Source organism: Aethalodelphis obliquidens, unplaced genomic scaffold (assembly GCF_003676395.1).
Source record: "Aethalodelphis obliquidens isolate GAN/ISIS:26980383/991018 unplaced genomic scaffold, ASM367639v1 scaffold1, whole genome shotgun sequence".
NCBI lineage: Eukaryota > Metazoa > Chordata > Mammalia > Artiodactyla > Delphinidae > Aethalodelphis > Aethalodelphis obliquidens.
The window spans coordinates 289,245-302,630 of record NW_020837945.1 but is presented as its reverse complement, the minus strand read 5'-3'; the positions used below and the strand labels follow the sequence as shown (position 1 = coordinate 302,630).

At 56.1% G+C, this 13,386-nt stretch overlaps 1 protein-coding gene across 8 annotated transcripts in view; it reads left to right on the top strand.

Moving 5' to 3' along the window:
• Positions 1-13,386, top strand: part of PCNT (pericentrin) — a 97,526-nt gene that overhangs the window by 16,588 nt on the left and 67,552 nt on the right. For all 8 annotated transcript variants that reach the window (XM_027127691.1, XM_027127302.1, XM_027127480.1 and 5 more), the window contains 6 exons: positions 245-485; positions 738-816; positions 5,317-5,473; positions 6,252-6,457; positions 7,167-7,612; positions 8,900-9,422. In XM_027127691.1, coding sequence (XP_026983492.1) covers positions 245-485; positions 738-816; positions 5,317-5,473; positions 6,252-6,457; positions 7,167-7,612; positions 8,900-9,422 — 1,652 coding nt within the window. The remainder of the gene's footprint in view (positions 1-244; positions 486-737; positions 817-5,316; positions 5,474-6,251; positions 6,458-7,166; positions 7,613-8,899; positions 9,423-13,386) is intronic.

Here is a 13,386-nt window from a genome sequence, read left to right as displayed (position 1 = left end):
TGCCGGCCTGAGAAAGTTCTCTGCCCTCAGGGCTCTGGGGTTTACTGAGGCCGCCTGGGTCGTCTCCCTGTGCGAGGCCCCCTGTGCCACGTAGCATAAGCCCTGGAGGGTCCATTCACGGGTTCTGGGATGGGGGGACCTTTTACAGTTCTGCCCCCAGCACCACACTGCAGGCTCTTAACTAGCTTCTGATTTCCCCTAAGTGTTTCATTTTGAGATGATGGCTTACTTTCATCCTGTAAAGAGTTACCCGAGCAGCTCCTGGCCCGAGCGTCTCACGTGGAGGGGCTAGAATACCTGACGCAGGCCTTAGAGCAGCAGCAGCAGGAGAGAACCAGGCACGAGGCTCAACTGGAACAGCTGAGAATCTCTTCTGAAGAGAAGTTGAGGGAGGCTGAGAGGGGCCACCAGGAGGACCTGACCCTGTTACAGCAGCAGCTGCAGGGCGGGAAGGACAGCTCCCCGCCGGAGGCTGTGGGAATCAGGTAAAGCAGCGCAGGAGAACACGTTTATGATTGGGTCTAGACAAGATGACATTAAAGCTGGGCACCGGTCTGACCCGCGCGCAGGCTGCGGACGGCGCGGTGCTGCCGGGGTGGGTGGGCGCCAGCCCCGCTGCGCCCCCCTGCCGGCGGTCATCCTGTCCTCGGCACAGAAGCGGGATCCCAGGGACAGCGGAGTTCGGTGGAGGGGCACCTGTGTCGGGTCGTTACAGCACAGTTTCTCAATTCATCCAGTGCCTGTTCAGAAGAGACGCCTGAAGAAGAAGGAAGAGACCGTCTTGATCAACTTGGCCTTCAGCTGGAGCAGCACGAGGTGATGGGACACCGTTGTTTTGTTTTGATGTCTAGCTGCCACAGGACATTATGACATGATGACTGGATGCCTGGGTGTGCTGTGAAGGGTCAGTCTGGGTAACGTCCACCACCACACAGAGGTAGAGTTTTTTCCTTGCGCTGAGAACTTTTAAGACCCACTCTCTTAGCAGCCTGTAGAGACACAATACAGCATTGTTAACTGTATGTAGTCCTGTGCTCTACACGACACCCCAGGACTTTTTATCCTCAAACTAGAAGTGTGCATCTTTTGACCCTTTCATCCATTTTGCCCACAGCCCCTCTCCCACCTCTGGCAACCACCAGTCTGTTCTCCATGAGGCGGGTTTTTTAGATTCCACATAGAAGTGAGATCAGACAGTATTTGTCTTTCTCAATCTGACTTATTTCACTTAGCATAACACCCTCAAGGTCCATCCATGTTGTCACAAATAGCAAGCTTTCCTTCTTTTTTATGGCTGAGTACTGTTTCTGTTGTGTGTATGTACGTACGTGTGTATGTGCCACATTTTCTTTATCCATCCATCTGCTGGTGGACATTTAGGTTGCTTCCATATCTTGACTGTTGTAAATAGGGTCTGCTTTGAACGTTGGGGTGCGTGTGTCTTTTCCAATTAGTGTTTTTGTTTTCTTTGGTTAAATACCCAGGAGTGGAATTGCTGGATCATATGGTAGTTCTTTTTTTTTAAACATCTTTATTGGAGTATAATTGCTTTACAATGCTCTGTTACTTTCTGCTGTGTAACAAAGTGAATCAGCTATATGTATATGTATACATCCCCACATCCCCTCCCTCTTGCGTCTCCCTCCCTCCCACCCTCCCTATCCCACCCCTCTAGGTGGTCACAAAGCACCGAGCTGATCTCCCTGTGTCATGCAGCTGCTTCCCACTAGCTATTTTATGTTTGGTAGTGCATATATGTCAATGCCACTCTCTCACTTCATCCCAGCTTACCCTTCCCCCTCTCCATGTTCTCAAGTCCATTCTCTAGTAGGTCTGTGTCTTTATTCCTGTCCTGCCCCTAGGTTCTTCAGAACCATTTTTTTTTTTGATTCCATATGTATGTGTTAGCATATGGTGTTTGTTTTTCTGACTTCACTCTGTATGACAGTCTCTAGGTCCACCCACCTCTCTGCAAATAACTCAATTTCGTTTGTTTTTATGGCTGAGTAATATTCCATTGTATATATGTGCCACATCTTCTTTATCCATTCATCTGTCGATGGACACTTAGGTTGCTTCCACATCCTGGCTATTGTAAATAGAGCTGCAGTGAACATTGTGGTATATGACTCTTTTCGAATTATGGTTTCCTCAGGGTATATGCCCAGTAGTGGGATTGCTGGGTCATATGGTAGTTCTATTTTTAGTTTTTTAAGGAACCTCCATACTGTTCTCCATAGTGGCTCTATCAGTTTACATTCCCACCAGCAGTGCAAGAGGGTTTCTTTCTCTCCATACCCTCTCCAGCATTTTTTGATGATGTTCTATTTTTAATTTTTTGAGGAACCTCCATACGGTTCTCCATAGCGGCTGCACCAGTTTACTTTCCCACCAACAGTGCACGAGGGTTCCCTTCTCTCCACATCCTAGCCAACCTTTGTTATTTGTTGGTTTTTTAATAATAGCTATTCTGACAGGTGTGAGGGGGTGTCTCATGGTTTTGATTTGCATTTCTCTGAGGATTAGTGATGTTAAGCATCTTTTCATGTGCCTGTTGGCCATCTGTGTGGTCTTCTTTGGAAAAGTATCTGTTCCGGTCTTCTGCCTGTTTTTTATTTAATCAGGTGTTTTTTTTTGTTTGTTTGTTTGTTTTTTTTGCTGTTGAGGTATATGAGCGTCTCCATAAACATTGAGAAAGGTTGTATTTCATTAATCTTTAGTTGGGAACTGGACTGTCTTTATGTTTTCAAATCTGAATTTCCATCCTTTTCACAAAAGCTTCCTTCTGTGCCACTGACAAGCAGAGGGAGGCTTGCTTTTGTGTCTCTGGTGCCTCCACAGGCTGCATTGTGTCTGCTTGTTTAAAACAACAACCCGAGGTTCATGGCATGACTTGGAGGCGGGTGGCTGGCAGGTCGGGTCCTGCCTGCATCCCATGCAGGCGCGGTCACACTGCTGCTCTCCACGAGCGCCCCAACCGCCTGCGTCGTGCGTGTTGATGACCGGAGAGTGAAGCGCTGGGGCGAGTGCGTGCTGGGCATCTTTTTATTGGCCTTTACGTTTCTCTTCGTTGAACGGCCTCCATGCCGTTTGTTTCTGGCATCTCTAACCTTTGTGGGCAGCGGTATTCACACGGCTCTCTGTGACAGTGGAAGCCTCTGCGCCTGTTCTGATGCGGAGCTCCGAGGAGCCAGTGGCTCCCCTGTCCTCCTGCCCCCGGCACTGGCGGTGGAGGTGCCGTGCTGTCAGCATGGCTGGGCCCCCGGCCGCGCTGCAGGGAGTCCTGAGATGGCAGCTTGTGTCCACTTTTCGCACCAGGAACAGGCAGGGCCTTGACTCTGTCCCCACTTCTGGGAAGTCTTGAGCGGCCGTTCGGACAGCTGTTCCTCCGTGTGGTTTGTTCTCTCTCTGACGCTCCCGCGAGCTTCATGCTGCACCTCCAGGCTGGAAGCACCGGTCTCCTTCAATTCTCATTTCTCTTTTTATGTTGCTTTAGGCTTTGTTTTGGGGGGGGAGATTTTTTTCTCCCCTCTCCTCTAATTCTGCAGTTGGCTATCTTATTTCCATTGTCATTGTTAATTTCTGGGGCTTTGCCTTCTTGTTCTGTGTTCTTTCCTGTGTCCTCTGCTCAGTGTCAGGGACGGGGTGTCTTTGGTCTCCTCCCCGAAGGCGGCCGTTGGTGTTAAGAGGCCTCTTGAGGCTCCGTGTAGTTCCTGCCGCGTCTCCGTGCGTCTGCGTCTCTGTGTTGTGTGGGGCGTCTGTGGTCCGTGCATTGGTTGGTGACCTGAGGCTGTGCCGTCACGAAGCGTGAGGCACCGTGGGGTCTTGGGGGGCTGTCTGACCAGGCAGGCTCCACCTGGGGGCTGGGGTGGTGGCCTCCCCTCCTGGGGCCATTGGTCTCTACCAGCCTTCTGCTGGGCTCCCTGAGAAGAGGGGCACAGTGGGGTCCCCACTCCAGTCTCCCTGGTCCACAGCCCCTGGGGGTCGTGCAGTCACCTCTGTGCCCCCTGTACCCGCTTCCCAGCCTCCCGGGTGTCTGGGCAGCTCTCAAGCGGCTCCCCGTTCAACCCCTGTGAGCATCTGTGATTCCCGTCTTCCAGCAGTTGGTCACCTTTGGCTTACTGATTACCTCTTTCGCTGTTTCTTCTCCTCATAGGTTTTATGAATTAAATTATGTCTCCTATCATCTGAGGGAATATAAAAACAATAAAGTGTACGTGTGTTTAAGCAGAAGTCCCGTGTGTGGGCGCGTGTGTGGCGCATGGCATGTGCGGTGTGTGCGCGTGCGTTGTGTATATTTGGCGTGTTGACGCGCCATGTTGACTGAGGGTGCCTGGTGGAGCTCCCCCAGCTGGGTTTGGGAACCCCCATGCCCCTCTGGTCGGCGCCGACCCCTGGCCAGTGTCTCTCTGGCTGCAACTGTTTGGTTGTCCCTGAGGCTGAATGTCTTTTGACTTGTTTGGCCGTCGTGGCCATGTTTCTGCCCTTTCCTCAGGGGCTGGGAGCCCCTTGCTCTCGGCTCCCGTCCCGTCCCCAGTCTCCAGGCACAGCAGTATTTCGCTGTATTTTATCTTTGCTTTTGTCGTCTGTAACTGGCTGTTGCCTGGTGGGGGGTGAGACTCTGGCCCCCTTTTCTTTCCCGGGATGGTGAGTCGCTCTCGTCCGACTTGCTGGGAAGCCTGACCCTTGTGAGCCAAGTTGTGTCGGGAGCGCTCGAGTCCACCCGTCAGTCAAGTTGTTTTCTCCCGTGACCATATGAGGACTCCAGTCTTGACTTAAAAGATAACTCAAGCTTATTGAGAGCTGGACATTTAGGCTGCCGTGGCCTCTCTGTGATTTTGAGGAAGATGGGGTGACTGGTTGCATCTTGAGGGCACAGGAAACGTTGACACTGCCTTGAGCCCCTCTCGGACCCTGCACTCCAGAGCGTCGTCCTCGGGGGGCAGGCCCAGCACCCGGCTCTGGATGGAAGCGCAGGGCAGGGCGTGAGGAGAAACCCGGGAGCCGCAGGTGGAGCAGGGTGCCTTGCACCAAGGCCCTGGCCGTGTGGCTGGTCCCGGAGGCCTGGCCCGGGGTGCGGAGGGCGAGGGACGGGGGTCCGGTGGGGGACCCAGTGCCCACAGCTTGGCATCGGTGGAGTAGGCCCACCTCCCTGCTGGAAGCGAGACATGGGGCAGCAGGCGGCGTGGCCATGCGTGGCGAGGCTCCGTGGGAGGTTCCGTGGGGGTGGGTCCCCTGGGGGGTTCCCTGGGAGGCAGGGATTCAGGAACGAGGCTGAGAGAGTCATTAGAAGGTTTTCTCTGTGATTTCCCAAAGGAGAGCCTGGGGTTGCGCACACAGCTAGAAGGAAACCACCAGCGCCAACTAGCAGCGGGGAAGTCCTCCCAGGAAGTCCAGCAGGAGGCGGGCCTCGCAGGGACCCAGGTGTTGGAAGAGGAGCAGCATGTGTGGCCTTCGGAAGAGCCCGGCCCAGGTGTGTGCCTTCAGTGCCGCTGGGTCGCCAGGAGTCTGGCCTGCAGGGGACGTTCTGGGCGGTGACTGATTCCCACGAGAGCCACCTGCACACGCTGGCCATTCTCTTTGCAGTGTGGGCGCCGCGGGCCCTTCCTCAGGGGTTGAGCAGGCCTGGGCGTGTCAGGAGAGGGCCTGCCCGGGGTCACGGGGACGGAGAAGCTGTGGTCGTCCCCGGGGATGGTCAGGGACTCAGGAGAGCAGACGTAAGGCCGGCCCTGGACACAAGCCCAGGAGAGGGTGGGTCCCACGTAGAGCTGAGGGGGCAAGGCAGAGGGTCCCGCCGTGAGGGCCGGCAGCTCAGGGTCCCCGCCAGGGGAAGAATGCGGCCCAGAGAGCTGGGTCACGCCTGCTGGCGTCTTGCCCTCCCTGTTCTCCTTCCTGTGTGAGGGGTGCCCCACGGCCGCTGCTCAGCACATTCCTGCCAACCAGTGCCTTGGCCACGCTTGGCTCTTCATCGAGCCTGGGACGGTGATGGGCTCTGGCCAGAGGAGCTTTGGGGGTGCCAGGTCCCCCGGCACCCAGGCGGAAGGAGGTGTGGGCCGCTCAGCACGGGCCTGCTCGTCTGGGCCTGGGGCTCGGTGACCGCTTGGCTGACGATGGGTGTGTCATGTCCACTTCTGACACCAAGCCCGCACGGGGAGTCTCAGGATCTTCGTGCAGGTCTGAGGCTTCTGAAGGTCGGTGTCTAGTCTGAGTTGCAGGTCAGCCTGACGGTCCTGCCCCCTGGTCCCCTGCAGAGCTCTCCCGGGTGCCCCTCCTGTGTGCACACAGCACGGCCTTGGAGGTGGCAGCCGGAGACTTGGGTCTGGAAACCATGCACAAGGCTCATCTCCTGCTTCTTCTGACGGAGCTCAAGGAAGAAATCGACCTCTTAAAAGTAGAAAATAGAAATTTACACGAGAAATTGCAGCACGAAATCCGCCTAAAAGAGGACTTGGAGCAAGTAAGTTGAAACACCTCACCACTCTGCACTTCCCGCGCCCACCGGGGCCCCGTGTTAAGCGGTCGGGGTCAGCGCAAGCCCCCGAGGTCCACCACGCCCTCCATCGGGAGCAGTGTTTGCTTGCTGGGTGCCTTCCTCGGGGTCGGGATGGGATGCCACCTGAGCTGGGGCCCGAGTGTGCTCCTTACAGGGGCCTCCAGTGCTCAGGGCAACTGGCCGGGGTCCTCCGAGGGGTCCCTTGTAGAACCTGGAACGTTCATTGTGCAAGTCCAGAGACCTGGCCTGGCGCTGTTGGCTGCTCTCCTGTGGCTCCGTCCTGGCTGGTGGTGGTTCCTCTGTCTGGGGGGTTGGCCTTCCCTTGACGGAGGCCCCGTACATGTCTGATCCCCTGGGCTGGTCTTGGCACCGCAGAGGAGCTCCCCTTTGCGTGTGTGTCCAGACCTGCCAGCCCCAGAGGTAACAGTCGGGGCCAGGTGCCGGGATGCAGACACGTTTTACTTAAGCAAATAGTCTTATATTTGTGCATTTTAGGCTCCTTTATTCCCATCAGGATAAGAAACACTGCCATTGCTCTGTTCAGTTCGATATGTTATGGAACTAGTGCTTGTATGTTGTGGAAATTCTCTCTCTTCAGAGATGGATTTGGGTCGTTGCTGCCAGTGATCTTTTCATTTAATTTCCTCCTTAAATAAACTTGGGCTTTCTGCAGGTGAAATGTACTTTAGTGGAAGCCCACCAGGAAGCACTGAAGAGCGCTAAGGAGAAGCTTGAGCTAATGAGACGAGGCGAGAGAGAGGCCGAGTGGGAAGTCACGAGTGAGGACCCGAGGAGAGGGGCTGAAGAGAGGCCGATGCAGCTGCTCCTCGAGCTGCGGGAGCAGGCCGAGTCCGAGAAGCTGTCCATGATGCACAGGTTTGAGCTTCGAGAAGCCGAAATGAGGCAGCTGCAGGACCAGCAGGCAGCCCAGATCCTGGACCTGGAGGGGTCGCTGATGGAGCAGCAGGGCCGCCTGAGGCAGCTGGAACTGGGGCTCTCGGGGGACGAGTCTCTGCAGTGCAGCCAGTGTGGCCGGGAGCTGGGCGGTGGTCTGGCCCCCACGGACCGGGACCACCTGAAGGAGGACTGTGCTCTCCAGCTGCAGCTGGCCCAGAGCAGGTGGGTGACGTTCCTGTGGCCGCCTGTTCAGCACGGAGCCGCCCGCCTGCCTGGGTGAGGCCGGTCCCCAGGAGGGCACGCGTGGCTCTTGGGGCTGCGGGACCTGCTGGCAGCAGCAGCACCCCCGTCCTTCCTGTGGAGCCCCCGTCCCGTGATCCACGCTGCCCTGCATGCATCTGTGACAGTCGTTTGTGTTCTCTGCACGGTTCACGGTTTCAGTAGCAGAACTGCAGCCTCATTTATCGTAAGGACGTGTGGTTCATTTCTGAAGTTTCTTGTGTATTTTAAACTCAAACGATTTAAAAAGAAAAATAAAGAGTTTTTCTCCACTATGTACGTACTTCCCTGAAGCTTTAAGTAGATTTAGAGTGTGATTTGGTTCGCTGCCTCTTTGCACATCTGGGCTGTAGTGACCAGGGGGGTTGGTGAGCCCTGGTGTCACCGGAGCTACTGTTGGTTTTGCTGCTTCTCATGCGGCAGCTGCTCCCCAGCGTCATGAGGCAGGTGCAAGAGCTTCTGCTCTGGGGTCTGAGAACTGAGTTCAAATCCTGACCCACTGTGTGAGCTGGAAGGACGCAGGCATGGTGGACAAACTCATGAGGCCTTAGTGCCCTCCTGCATGGGCTGATCAGTGGAAAGGCTTTCGTGGTGTCTGGTCCACAGTTAGAACCTGAATCCCATCCCAGCTCTTGTCACTCACCTGGACGCACCATGTGGTGCTCATGTGTAATGGGTGCCCCGTAGAGATTCTTCCCTGCTGGGGTGTTGGGTGCTTCAGTTAGAGGGGCGTCTCCCTGCTTCTGTGTTTGCTAGCCAGTGTCACCTGCAACTCATTTAATTCATGCCCCTAATTCACTCCAAAGGGGTTTTGGGGGTCTTCTGAATGCTCTTTGCAGCCCTCTTGGCTCCTGTAAACGATGCCGCTGCCCCTTCCCTGTTGAGGTCCTCTCCTTCCCGAGGAGCGGTCACACCTGCTTCCCTGTGGAGTCTGTGGAAATGTGTGTGTGGTTTCTTGCTGGGGGTCCTGTGTCCTGTACTTCAGTCTGTGACCGGGGACGCCTGGGCTCTGGCGTCCGAGCTCCTCTGGCTTCGTGGGCCCCTTGGCTCTCCGCTCACGGCTGGCAGTGGGGCTCAGACCACCTGCAGCCCCGGGAGGTGGAAAGAGCAGGGAAAATCTGGGCACGATGGTCTCACCAGTAGAAAGTGGTGTCTCCTGTGAGGAATGTGAGGTTGATGCTTTTGTGGCTGCACGCCGGCTCTCCATGTTCACTTGGCTTGTCTCCTCAGGTTTTTAGAAGAACGTCGAGAAATCACAGAGAAATTTGCTGCAGAGCAAGACACCTTCCTGCGGGAGGCCCGGGAGAAGCACGCCCGCGAGCTCCAGCTGCTCCAGGAGAGTCACCGGCAGCACGTCCTGTCCTTGACGGCGGAGCTGGAGACCCGGCACCAGGCTGAGGTGGACGCGCTGAGGGCTTCTTTGGAGCGAGAGTGGTGGGCTCTCTCAGAAGCCCGCGTGGCTGAGCTGCAGACAAAACACGCTGCGGAAATCACTGCTTTGGAGACCAGACACGCGTCACGCCTGGACGCTTTGGAGTCGCGTTACCTGTCTGAGATGCAGACCTTGCTGGGCCTGGAGGAGCAGCTACAGAAAGAGGATGTTTCTCACCACATGGTCTTGACTTGGGTGTTAGAGAAGCTGAAGCTGAAACACGATGAAGAGCCCCAGTCCACAGAGGACGGCCTGAGAGCGGGAGAGAACACAGAGCACGTGGAGGGTGTGAGAGCCTCCTGGCTGCGCGGAGCTCGCCAGGTGAGGTGCGGGGCTTTGCCCTTCCCCAGGACTGGTGTCTTCTGTTGCCATGTGTGCCAGCTGCACGTGTGTGTGTGTGTGTGTGTGTGTGTGTCCCAGGGACAGCAGTGGGTTTCCTGGTGAGGCAGGTACAGAACAGGGAGTTTTACGCGTTTTTTTGTCTCAGGTTCCTTGGTGAAGGCTTTGGATCTCTGATCCTGGAAAAATGTGCACCTGTGCCTGCGCACAGCGTTGCCTGTGAGATTTCAAAGGGTTCAGAGCGCTCCTCGGGGCCTCTACCGATTTCTGTGAGATTAAACCCTCTGTCCTGTGTCAAGAGCAGCGACTGTCCCCTTGGCAGGTGCTCTCAGCGGTAGTATGAAGGGAGCTTCTGGAGACGGCCCCATTGCCCTGGCCAGCGCTCCCGTTTCCTCATCTGCAGACCCATGGCACTTGTACGTCGCGAATAGGATGCACTTATTTGGCTAGAACATCATCACGTAGCGGGAATTCAGTGTGGGGACGGGCTGCTCTGTGCCCACTGGGCCAGGTGTGCGCGCCAGGCACTCAGGAATGATCCTGTTCTGGCGCCTTCATACTTTTGTCACGTATGTAAGAAGTAGATATTCAAAATTACAAAGCAGGAAATCTCAGCCTTGTGAGAACACAAGGACCAGGGAGAAGCTTCGCTCGTGACTGAGACGTGCTTTATGAGATGTTCCCAGGGGGTTTTAAGCCCCTTTGCTCCTGGTTTAGCTTGTTTAAGGCTGGAAGGAAGAAGGCGGCCTAGTGCTGAGAGGTGTGGTGGCTTCGTTTTATGCTTCGGCGCTGCCTGTCCTGTGTGGTCTGCGCGCGAAATCTTTTCCTTTTTTAAGAAGTTTCTTTATTTGGCTGCACTGGGCCTTGGGTGCAGCGCGCGGGATATTTGTTGCCGTGTGCGGGATCTTTAGTTGCGGCGTGTGAGATCTAGTTCCCCGACCAGGGATTGAACCTGGGCCCCCTGCTTTGGGAGCATGGACTCTTAGCTACTGGACCACCAGGGAAGTCCCTGCAGGCGAGATATTGAACAAATTCCCCGAGGGCTGAGCACATTCCACCTGGGGTCATGAGCCTCTGGCCTGTCCTTGAATTCGGGCCCCAGGGCAGGTGTCACAACTCCTCCCTGGGCATTGTCCTTTGGTGTGAATTTGGAGCGCTGTGGTACCCCCAGGCCAGTCTAGTGAGCTCTCAGTGTCAGCTTCAGTTTCCTCCCATGCAGATGGATGTGTGGGGAAGGGGGCTTGTTCCCAGCCTGTGGATTTAAATTAGATTCCCTGGGATTATAGGGTTTGAAGAAGATAAAGTCTAAAAGAGTATCAAGAGGAAGAAGTACGCATTTTTTACATGAGAAAGCTATGTATTTTAAACCATGGCTTAATTTTATTAGTGTAAAACGCACTTGTAGGAAGCACGTGGAGTGTTTCCCACCTTGCAGGTGGGAGGTGTGTGTGGGAGGCAGGGCCCTGTGGACTCGCTCTCTGCAGGTGGAGCTGGTGTGGCCTGCTGAGGGCCTGCCCCTGGGGCAGCAGCCAAAAGCAGCCGTGCAGGAGCTCAGGGCTGGGCATGTGGCCGAGAAGCAGGTGCAGGAGGCTCCGCAGGAGGGGGCTCCACAGGTTCCTTCTGGGCAGTGGTGGCTTCAGGGATGGCCTGGGGGTCAGGCTCTGGCCCCCCGGGGATGCCGGTGACGTCAGCAAAACCGCTGGGCCTCCTGAGGCTTCTCCTCGTGACCAGAGCCCTCGGGCATACATGAGGCCCGCAGTGGGGTGGACGCTGGGCAGGCCTCACACCTGCCAGGAGGGCCCGAGGCCTGTGCTCAGCAGGGGTGGGGTCTCTCAGGGGCTGCCTGTGCCAGGTGCCCGGCAGGAGCTCCATGTCCTCTGCATCCCGTGCTGCACCCCAAACCCTGGGGCCCATGGTGCAACCCGGGGGCACAGCCCTGCACAGACTCCACCGAAGTGCCCTCTGGCCCGATGTCCTGTCTTCTTTGTTCTCGTGGCGCCGGACACCTGCTGCCTGGCAGTTTCTGGGACACCCTGGCTGTGACCTCCTCTGAACTTGGCCTTGTCCCCCACCTGGAAACTCCCACTCTTGCCTCTCTTTCGTCAAATCGTTTTCTCCATGAGCGCTTCCTTCTGGGATGGCCCCTCCGTCCGGGACTCATGGCCCCGCGCCCTGTGCCCTGCATGGCCCACGGTGCGTCTGTGGAGCGCGTGCCACGTGCTGCGCTCCTCTCGCCTGCGCTCTGCTCAGCGGCGGCCCGGGCCCAGAGCGGTGCCCAGCCCGGGGCTCCAGGGCAGCACGACCGGGAGGGTTTTGCTGCCAGGGACCCCGTCCTGCACACCTCTTCAGGGCAGTTGTTGCTGAGGTGCCCGTGGCCCTGCCACACAGTGTCGCTAGGATCTCGGAGGTCAGGCGGGCAGTAAGGCCCTGACCGAGGGCAGGGCCCCTGGAGGGCAGGGCAGCAGCAAAGTGCCCAGATGTGTCCCATGGGGGCCGTGTGGTGGAGGCAGCTGCCCTGCTCTAGGTTGACCGAGGCTCGCGCGGAGCCCGGGGGCGGGCGGTGTCGGGGGTCTGCTGGGGCCAGGGAGAGGGCCCGTGCCTCTGGACCCAGGGGAGGCCGGAGGAGGCAGTGGCTGTGGAGGAGGATGGAGCAGGCGGGCTGCTTGGGTGCGTGGGTGACGTGTGTCCACGCAGAACAACCACCCCCAGCAGCTGCTCTTAGGGATCGGCACACGCTATGGGCTCTTCTTTAGATTTTTTTTCTTTTTTTTTGGTTCCTCTGGGCGGCTTGCAGGATCTTAGTTCCCTGACCAGGGATTGAACCTGGGGCCAGGCAGTGAAAGCGCTGAGTCCTAACCACTGGACCGCCAGGGAATTCCCACCTCTTTGGATTTTTAACTTTGTGCATCACCATGTTTATAAGCAACACGTCGAATTGCGAGGTCGAGGTTACAGTGGAGTCTAACAAAGCAGTTGGAATACGCGGGGCTGCTATGGAGGCTGGGACCTGGCCCGGGTTCTCGTGACCCCTCAGTGCCCTTTGCATTGACACAGGATGGCAGAGGTGTGTGCGGACGCCATGCGGCCAGGCCCCACGTGATGTCACTGCCCCGCCTGCCCGCCCTGCATGTGTGTAGTGCACACGCGTACCACACATGCAGCCGTGTGTATGCACGGAATTCTGCACACCATCCTCGCAGGGCTTGAAAAGCCCCTGGAGTCCATCTGAGGACACTTGGCTGGACGCCCCTGAGGCCCTTCTGCCTTGGTGTTCTTAGATTTGAAATACTTGTGTCTCCGCATCTTCTGGTCTTTCTGGGGGTAAGGATAACTGGTGTTTTTTGTGAAGCATATGTACAAACTTACTGAGGTTATAAATTTTTGTAGGTACTTTTTCTGTGGGGCTTTTCAAAAGGACATGTTAATAGCTCATTTTGAACCGTAAAATAAGGCCTGGCATTCGCTAGGTTTCCTAGGTTAATAGTCAGTGCTCTTAGCTGTGTGTGTACATATTGACCGATCTGAAATTAGCATGTAAACTGTTTTTTCACATGGAAGTTCCCAGAATGAGAATTAGTGGATTGGAGAAAAATAAAGGGAAGCATAAATATGACATTTATCCCTTATGTTTGGTTGAAAAGTCTGGGAGTTGGCATTTTTCTTGGTTTGCTCCTTAGACCCTGAGATGCCCTGAATCCGGGTTTCCCATGTTTGGGGAATGAGAGGACAGGAGGGATCCACACCCAGGAAGCCCGTGCCCACAAACGCTCCGAGAAACACGATAAAAGCCCGGCTGAGACCGGACATGCAGCTGGTCACTGATAAAGTCACACAAACCGTCTTCTCTTCACAATGTCATCTTACTCAGGTTTCATTAAAGAGGACAAAACTCCCTCATCCCCCTCAGTGTCCCCTCAGCCCCCATGTCCCCTCAGTGTCCCCTCAG